Genomic DNA, 9,514 nt, shown 5'->3' on the forward strand with positions numbered 1-9,514 from the left:
CTGCAGCCGTTGGCGCGGGGGTTTGGGGAGGTGGGTGAGATGTCGCTGCTCTGCGGGCTGCGCGGTCCGGAGTGGAGAGGTCACACCTCTTTCGGAAAAAAAAACACAAACCCCCAAAAACCCCCACCAAGCTGGCTACCAAGGTGAACCCAGAATGGTTCCCACCTTAAAATCTGCCCTGCTCGTGACGTCAGGTCGGAAATATACCAAAGCGAGCGCCGGCCAGGAGTCCGGGGAGCGCGGCGGCGCAGCGATTGGGCGGCCGGCCTCTGACGCGCGCTGACGCGCGGAGACTTTAGGTGCATGTTGGCAGCAGCCGCGCAAGCCACATAAACAAAGGCACATTGGCCGCCAGGGCCAGTCCTCCCGGAGGCTCGCGCGGCGCTCCGCGGTCCTGCTCGCCCGGCCGGCCGGCCGCCTTCCCGGCTCTCCCCCGGGTCTCGGCGCCGCGGCTCCCGCGGCCCTTCTCGCGCACCCCCTCCCCGACCCTGCGCCCGGACTCCCGGAGGGAACTACACTTCGGCCGAGTTGAATGAATGAAGAGAGACGCGGAGAACTCCTAAATGAGTAGGTGCCGCCCGTGCAGCTCGCATTCCTTTTTTTTTTTTTTTAATCTTTCTTTCTTCTTTTGCGCGTCTCTTCTCTCCACGTCTGTGGCACAGGTTCTCTGGAAGTGGGCGGCAGAGGCGCGGAGCGCGAGTGGGGCCGGAGGATGGGCAGTCGGTGCGCGCAGCCACAGAGGGCATTTGTCCGAACACCAGCTTTGGCACTAGCGGGGAGTTGGCTCCCAACCCGGGCTTCCAGGCTTCCCGTTGGTGGACTTGACGGGAGAGTTGCATAGTTCGGGGAGCTGTGGACTTGCCCGCGGAAATAAATGTGCTCGGAAGTTTGCACTTAGAGCGGAATTGATTGTATAGTATAGCCTTTGGACGCGGAGACTCCAAGTCCCGTGTATGTGAGGAGTCTGGACGCTGCCCACAAAGTGACAGGGAGGGAGAAAGCACTTCAGTTTGTGTGTTGCTTGGGAACTGTGCCACCGCGGCTGGCCAGGGTGCCAGTGTTTCCTGGGTATTGTTGAGTAAGGGGAGGGGTGGGGTAGAGTGTCCTGTTACTAAGTTGTCTGAAATTTCTGGTTTGGATACACGCTGCGCTTGTGTATGTGAGTGTGTCAGAGATGAACAGAGGGAGAGATTACGCAGAGTACAGTTATGACGCTGTGAAGCAGCCCGGGGGGTAACATCCAACACAGGCACGTCTCTCAAGGGCCTTTGGGGGGGGGTGTCAAGAGCCTCCTTTCTGTCTACTTTTTCTGGTTAGCCTCCCTCCCCATGAAGCAAGATTCTGGGGGGGGGGGGGGAGGTGGCGGGAAGGAGTGCAGAAGGAGTGGATGTTTGGTTTTTTCCCTCCCATTTGTAATAAGATCATCTATGCTCTAGAATGCCTTCCTAGTAGGAACATCTGAAAATTACTAGGGTACAAGAATGCCTTGTTCCAGCAAGTAGACAGACTGTGGCAGGCTGTGTAGGGAAGGTGTTCCTTCAGCTGGCTATGTCGGGAAGCCCTTCTAACACTGGTGCCGATACCAGATAAGCAGCGTTGCCCTCCCTCTGCAGTTGACCTAAGATGCTCCTAGAAAAGTAGGGTCCTCTCTTCCCACCCCTTGGCCAAAGATGTTGAAAGATAAGTTTCTTGGAAAAGTGCATGCCAGTTCACCTGTTTCTCCAATCCCAGTGCTCTGTCAAAAGCACATTCGGATAGCCTTCAGGGCTGCCCAGGCCTTGCTAACATTTTGTAACTCATAGGAGTGGAGAAAGAGGCTTCCTCATTTTATATTCTCAACCTCTACCTTCTCCTCTCCCAGAAGAAAAACCCATTTTATTTTAATAAACTCTAGTGTGTGTTTTTTTCTTTTGGGGTCTGAATGAAACTAAAATGGAAATGACACTCCCCTCCACCCCCATGCACCCTACCAAAGGGGTCAATTTATTACCTCATAAGTATTAAATAAGTACATGGAATGCCTTTGCCTCTCCAAAACCGTCTCTCTGCGAGGGTTCACACAGTGCAGTGGGTGGCATTTTCTGTTGTTTTCGGCCATCTCTTTTACACGTTCATTTGAACTGCTAGGTTTGATAAAGGCTGCACACCCTTTCCAATGAAACAGTCACCGAGGGCATAGAAGGGCCTGCCTGGTGACAGGTGCCTGGCTGGATCTGTCCAGAAAGTCACCCTGAAGCTTTCTGTGTCTGTATTTCAGGGAGGAGATCTGACAGGCTGGACTCCCCATTGCTTTTCTAAAAACCTCGGAAACTTTGTCCTTCATTGAATTACGACACTGTCCACCTTTAATTTCCTTGAAAACGCCTGTAACTCAGCTGAAGGTTAGTGCAACTTGATTTCTTCCCCCCCCCCCCCCAGTTGCCTAAACCAAGACAAGGGGGCAATGCGATCTTCCTCAGCAAACCCTGTAACTTAAGGTTTTCTAACCCTTCGCCTTCAGGAACAACTTTCTCATTGTGCAGTTCAACTTCGTTTCTAGAATGAGCTTGCCGAACCTGAGCTTCAGAGGGAAAGGCTCATTTGAGCTGGGTTGTCCATGAAAGGGGGTCGAGGGGGAGGTGTTTGAAAATAGCTGGGAATGGCGACCCTCCTTAGCTTTCTAGCTCTGGGTCTTTATTTCATCAGCCTTTCCACGCCCTGCACTGCTTAGCCCCCCTCAGCATTGGAGATCTCTGCCCTTCCCCTCGGGCCCCTGACCGCAGCGGGCTGCCGGTGTAGCTCCAGGTGTACCCGAGCCCGGGAGAAAGTATTCAGTTGACCAGGCTGAGTGTATATTATTACCCTGTTTCATTTCCAGCCATGCCTTGTGTTCAGGCGCAGTATGGGTCCTCGCCTCAAGGAGCCAGCCCCGCTTCTCAGAGCTACAGTTACCACTCTTCGGGAGAATACAGCTCCGATTTCTTAACTCCAGAGTTTGTCAAGTTTAGCATGGACCTCACCAACACTGAAATCACTGCCACCACTTCTCTCCCCAGCTTCAGTACCTTTATGGACAACTACAGCACAGGCTACGACGTCAAGCCACCTTGCTTGTACCAAATGCCCCTGTCCGGACAGCAGTCTTCCATTAAGGTAGAAGACATTCAGATGCACAACTACCAGCAACACAGCCACCTGCCCCCCCAGTCCGAGGAGATGATGCCGCACTCCGGGTCGGTTTACTACAAGCCCTCCTCGCCCCCGACGTCCACCACCCCGGGCTTCCAGGTGCAGCACAGCCCCATGTGGGACGACCCAGGCTCCCTCCACAACTTCCACCAGAACTACGTGGCCACCACGCACATGATCGAGCAGAGGAAAACGCCCGTGTCCCGCCTCTCTCTCTTCTCCTTTAAGCAGTCGCCCCCTGGTACCCCTGTGTCTAGCTGCCAGATGCGCTTCGACGGGCCCCTGCACGTCCCCATGAACCCGGAGCCAGCGGGCAGCCACCACGTGGTGGACGGGCAGACCTTCGCTGTGCCCAACCCCATCCGGAAGCCCGCGTCCATGGGCTTCCCGGGCCTGCAGATCGGCCACGCGTCCCAGCTGCTGGACACGCAGGTGCCCTCGCCTCCGTCGCGGGGCTCCCCCTCCAACGAGGGGCTGTGCGCAGTGTGCGGCGACAACGCGGCCTGCCAGCACTACGGGGTGCGCACCTGTGAAGGCTGCAAAGGTTTCTTTAAGGTGAGCCAGGACGGGGGCGGAGAAGGCAGGGAGGGGCCCCCCCAGACCGGGAGCCTCGGCGTGCGCGCTCCGCTGCGCCGCGGTGCAGGCGGCTCAGCGCCGGCTCGTCCGCGAAGGTGCTTCTCCCGGGTCCGCAGAGGTTGCGGTGGGGGCCCCCGGGCGCCTGCCTGAGAGAGAGGAAGCAGGGAGACCCGGAGGCCCGGGGTCGCATCCCCCGCACGAAGCCGACCCCGGCCGGCCTCCGCTCCAAGGTGCTGGAGAGGGAGTTGGAAGCGGGTCATTTGCATGAGCTCGGAGCTGTCTTCTGGGTTCAGATTGAAATTGGTTAGGACAGAGAACCGTGTCTGAGCTAACCAAGTGGAACAGAATTCCCTATGGTCAAATTAAGTGATCTCTTTATTTCGCCATCCTGATTGAATAATCTTATCATTTTAAATAGAGAAGGTCTCCAAGGAATGTAAATAATATGAATGCCCACGGATTTGTATTTACTGAGCGTCTCCTTCTCCTTCGCTTGGCATATAAAACACAGCGAGGAGCGGCAAGGTTAGCTCGAATGCTAACGCCATCAATTTCCTTCTGTACCATGCCCTGGGGGAGGAGAGGAGAGAGAGAGAAAAGCGCGGAGCGACAGCCCCGCAGTTTTGTGCATGGGTTTGTCTGTGGGGAGGGCGTGTGGACCTCAGTCGTTCAGAAACTGTTTCTGGATTCCTTGGGTTGATGGATTTTCAAGAAAAAAATTAATTTTCGGCCTCTCTTGTCTTTTTCTTTTTTCTTTTTTCAATGCAGCGCACGGTGCAAAAGAACGCAAAATACGTGTGTTTAGCAAATAAAAACTGCCCAGTGGACAAGCGGCGCAGGAATCGCTGTCAGTACTGCCGATTTCAGAAGTGCCTGGCTGTGGGGATGGTCAAAGAAGGTAGGTCCGGCCGAGCGGCCGACTCCGCGGCCCGCGCTCGCGGGAAACCTCTGCCCCGGCCGCAGCGCCGCTTCCCACCGACGGCGCCCGGGTCTCGCTGCGCCCCGCGCCCGCCCCGCCCTGGGGGAGCCCGCCGAGGCCCTTAAACTACACGACCCATTCGGAAGGAGGCGTACAGCAGCCCCACATTTTTTATGCTTCCCGTCAGTAAAGGCTTTACAAGCAGAGGGGCCGAGCGCCCCCGGCCCCCCCCCGCCCCCCAGGAGCAGAGGAGGCAGCTGGGTCCCCCTTGGGGGAGCGGCACTCACCCGGCTCTTTCTCTGCAGTGGTTCGCACGGACAGTTTAAAAGGCCGGAGAGGTCGTTTACCTTCGAAACCGAAGAGCCCCCAGGAGCCCTCTCCCCCCTCGCCCCCGGTGAGTCTGATCAGTGCCCTCGTCAGGGCCCATGTCGACTCCAACCCGGCTATGACCAGCCTGGACTATTCCAGGGTAAGAAGCTGGCGGGGGGCGGGGGGTGTCATGTGGACAAACGGACAGATGGGCAGGAACCCCTCCCCACACCCGTCACTAACCCCTCAGGCTCCAGGGATACCAGGAGGCGAGCAAGGCTGTGTCCTCACAGCTCTGGGCAGAGCCCCAGGAGACAGGCAGACCCACAGACGAGTGTGGACAGGAGGACAGTGCAGAGGAAGGAAGGGAAGTTAGGCCGCAGAGGCCACCTCGCTTCCAGCGCTTTCCCACTGCGGCCGTCCAGCTCTCAGGCACTCATGGCCCTGCTGTCCTCCCCCCCCCCCCCAAGTTATTCCCAATCTTCCACAGAAATGCTCTGATCCTCGTGTCTCTGGCACGTCAGGGTGGGGGATGCCTGCTTGGGGGTCCAGGAAGGGAAAGAGTGAGAGCCTAAGGAATGGCAGTGGGGCTGGGGACGTCGTGGTCGGAGCCTTCTTCCCCCCCAGCTGTGAGGAATGTGCGGCCTTTAATTGGAGGAAGTGTGTCGGGCAGACCTAGAAGTCGCTGCAATTTTATTAAGATTTGCAAAGGGGCAAATCTCTGCTCCAGACCCACTCTGGGGCTGGCATGAATACTAACGTGCCAATTGTTTTGTGGAGATAAGAGCAAACGCTTCCCAGGGCTGGATGGCACTGTATTTAGTCTGTATGGAAATGGTAATTTACATATTTAAAGCGGCGACCTCATAGCACCATCCCTAATTGAATTAATTGCCCCGGAACATCTAATTTCCTTACTGGTCAGGGAGAGGTTTAATTGTTATAAAAACCTGGCTCCGCTACTAGAAACGGGGTTAGCAATTTCACGGGTTATATATTTTAGAGAACCTCATTAAGTGCTTTTTTAAAATGAAATTCCAGTTCCAGGCGAACCCTGACTATCAGATGAGTGGAGATGACACCCAGCATATCCAGCAGTTCTATGATCTCCTGACTGGCTCCATGGAGATCATCCGGGGCTGGGCGGAGAAGATTCCGGGCTTTGCTGACCTGCCCCGAGCCGACCAGGACCTGCTTTTTGAATCGGCTTTCTTAGAACTGTTTGTGCTGCGACTAGCTTACAGGTAACCAAGGAAGCACGCGGGGAGGCGGGAGGACGGAAGGAAGAGAGCAATCAGGACAAGAACAGGAGAGAGGAAATCAAAGGAGGGGGAGAGAAAGGTACAGAATAGGAAATGAAAGAGGGGACTCGGAGGGAAGAGATAGTGGAAAAAGGTACAGAAGGGAAGGAGCGAGCCCGGAAGCCTTGGGTGAATGGCGTGGAGGTGGGAGAGGGGGCGTTCTTGATTGTTATGAAATTGAACCCTTTCAAGGTCCAGTGGTCTACGTTTTATTAACTCTTCGGTAATTAGGTGCCTCTTAAGTCCCTCATTTATTGCTCTTCAAGTAATTAGTTGTTTAGCTTCTCTCTCTCTTTCTCCCCTCTCTCTCTTTGGTATTAATTGCAGGTCCAACCCAGTGGAGGGTAAACTCATCTTTTGCAATGGGGTGGTCTTGCACAGGTTGCAATGCGTTCGTGGCTTTGGGGAATGGATTGATTCCATTGTTGAATTCTCCTCCAACTTGCAGAATATGAACATTGACATTTCTGCCTTCTCCTGCATTGCTGCCCTGGCTATGGTCACAGGTCAGTACCACAGGCGCAAGGCACTTCTCCAGAACTGCCCAAGGGGATTTGTCCCGGTGCCCCCCTTTGCCACAGATCCCCCCTGGTTTCGCCAGCTTGCTAACTACTTTGTGCATTCCTCTCTTGTTTCTGGTTGTGTTTTCCCGCAGAGAGACACGGGCTCAAGGAACCCAAGAGAGTGGAAGAACTACAAAACAAGATTGTAAATTGTCTCAAAGACCACGTGACTTTCAATAACGGGGGGTTGAACCGCCCCAACTATTTGTCCAAACTGTTGGGGAAGCTCCCAGAACTCCGTACTCTTTGCACACAGGGTCTACAGCGCATTTTCTACCTGAAACTGGAAGACTTGGTACCACCGCCAGCAATAATTGACAAACTTTTTCTGGACACTTTACCTTTCTAGACCTCCTCCCATGCACTTCAAAAGGAACTGGAAAGACAACTTAAAACTGTCCAGAGGGGGCAAGTCACAAGGGCAGAGATAACCCCCTGAGCTGTCTCAGCTTTAGCTGCCCCCCCACCCTTTCCATAAAACCCCCCAGCCCCTTAATCCTTAAAGGAAAACAAAAAACAAAAACTGTTGCTATTTCCTAACCTGCAGGCAGAACCTGAAAGGGCATTTTGGTCGGGGCATCCTGGATTTAGAACATGGACTACACACAATACAGTGGTATAAACTTTTTATTATCAGTTTAAAAATCAGTTAAATGTTCAGAAGAAAGATTCCTAATGTATGATGGGAAATGTTTGGCCATGTTTGGTTGTTGCAGTTAAAAGAAAGGTAATACACACACACACACACACACACACACACACACACACATCTTAAGGGGACCCACAAGTATTGCCCTTTAAAAGACTTCAAAGTTTTCTGCTGTAAAGAAAGCTGTAATATATAGTAAAACTAAATGTTGCGTGGGTGGCATGAGTTGAAGAAGGCAAAAGGCTTGTAAATTTACTCAATGCAGTTTGGCTTTTTAAATTATTTTGTGCCTATTTATGAATAAATATTACAAATTCTAAAAGATAAGTGTGTTTGCAAAAAAAAAAACAAAAAAAAAAAAAACCAAAACCACACAAAAAAAACAAACCCACAAAAAAGGGACCAGCATGTTGATTCTAGGTTGAAAATGTTATAGGCACTTGCTATTTCAGTAATGTCTATATTATATAAATAGTACTTCAGACACTATGTAGTCTGTTAGATTTTATAAAGATTGGTAGTTATCTGAGCTTAAACATTTTCTCAATTGTAAAATAGGTGGGCACAAGTATTACACATCAGAAAATCCTGACAAAAGGGACACATAGTGTTTGTAACGCCGTCCAACATTCCTTGTTTGTAAGTGTTGTATGTACTGTTGATGTTGATAAAAGAAAGTTTATATCTCGATTATTTTGTTGTCTAAAGCTAAACAAAACTTGCATGCAGCAGCTTTTGACTGTTTCCAGAGTGCTTATAATATACATAACTCCCTGGAAATACTGAGCACTTTGAAATTTTTTTGTTTTTTAATGTCTAAAATTGTCAGTTAATATATTATTTTATGTTTGAGTATGAATTTTAATATTGCCATATTCTGTAGTATTTTTCTTTGTATATTTCCAGTATGGCACATGATATGAGTCACTGCCTTTTTTTCTATGGTGTATGACAGTTAGAGACACTGATTTTTTTTTTCTGATAAATTCTTTCTTTGAGAAAGACAATTTTAATGTTTACAACAATAAACTATGTAAATGAACAGAATTTTGTCTTCTTTCTGGGTGAGTAAAAAAAAAAAAAGCACTATACAATAGACGGAGTTGGAGCTTGATTTGGGATAGGTCACTTATTCAACATCTGAGTTTCAAACTGACAGCCTAGATCTATGCTGGCAAAAGGAACTGGGGAATTGAACTAATTTCCAGAGAATTCACTACAATATTTTTCCTTAACCAGAATTTTCCAGTGTGGCAACCTACATTTATCAGAAGCAACTGAAAATATCTCAGCTCTTCTGTTAACTTTGCTAATTGTTGCAGCTTTCAGAAGAGAAGTTCAGGAGACCAAATAGCTTTTGAACTTTTGCAAGGCCCAAAGTCTTGTCAAGTTTTTGTCTTGCACAATGTTTAGGAAGTATCTTTTTAAGACACAGGAAGTCAACATGGGCGTGAAGTGTGTTGTACTTAATCTCTAATTTTTCTAATTCCTCTTCTTAATATTGTAAAGAGCCTTGGTGGAAGCACTAAGCATTTCCGGGCCCTTTGGGCCTTGGGTCAGCGGTCTTTGGTATAGAGCAGAACTCTGTAGAGGAATTTCTTATGACTTTTTTCTTCCTTCGGTGGATAGTGATGAGGTTCAGTTTGTAGTTTCAGAATAATACTTCACCCTAAAAGTTTATTTACTTATATTAATATTAATATTATTGTCAGGTCCCGCGTCTGGTATAAGTAAGTTATATTACAGCCTCTAGGATTCCACCCAGCATCAACTTTTAGCAAGAAACTAACTGCTGTAGAAGCTGGTTCCAGCCTGAGCTGCCTCTCAGCAACCTGGCCCTTGGGCAGCCAAGGTCCTGTGAGTTTCGCCTGAGGACAGCTGTGAATTCATAGAGAGCCAACACGGGCCAGTCTTCTTCACTGACCCTGGTGAATTCCTGGAATCCTTTGGGTCACTGAAATTTCCAGAGTGTTATTGTTTTTAAAAAGTAGAGTTAGAACAGTAAATTGCCAGGAGAGCCCTCGGGTTA

The 9,514-nt window shown here is 50.6% G+C and overlaps 1 protein-coding gene across 2 annotated transcripts; it reads left to right on the top strand.

Moving 5' to 3' along the window:
- Positions 1-395: 395 nt before the first annotated feature.
- On the top strand, positions 396-8,532 carry NR4A2 (nuclear receptor subfamily 4 group A member 2). Of its 2 annotated transcripts, none has more exons than XM_016197204.2 (8): positions 396-567; positions 2,258-2,381; positions 2,858-3,723; positions 4,513-4,642; positions 4,969-5,132; positions 6,014-6,216; positions 6,601-6,779; positions 6,929-8,532. In XM_016197204.2, the coding sequence occupies exons 3-8, from the start codon at positions 2,860-2,862 to the stop codon at positions 7,183-7,185; spliced, it is 1,797 nt and encodes a 598-aa protein (XP_016052690.1). In that variant the 5' UTR covers positions 396-567; positions 2,258-2,381; positions 2,858-2,859; the 3' UTR covers positions 7,186-8,532. The 2 variants fall into 2 exon arrangements, with proteins under 2 accessions (XP_016052690.1, XP_016050920.1); XM_016195434.2 differs by having other exon boundaries at positions 3,036-3,723.
- The last annotated feature ends 982 nt before the right edge of the window (positions 8,533-9,514 follow it).

The sequence above is a fragment of the Miniopterus natalensis genome, chromosome 8 (assembly GCF_054644295.1).
Source record: "Miniopterus natalensis isolate mMinNat1 chromosome 8, mMinNat1.hap1, whole genome shotgun sequence".
NCBI classification, from domain to species: Eukaryota; Metazoa; Chordata; class Mammalia; order Chiroptera; family Miniopteridae; genus Miniopterus; species Miniopterus natalensis.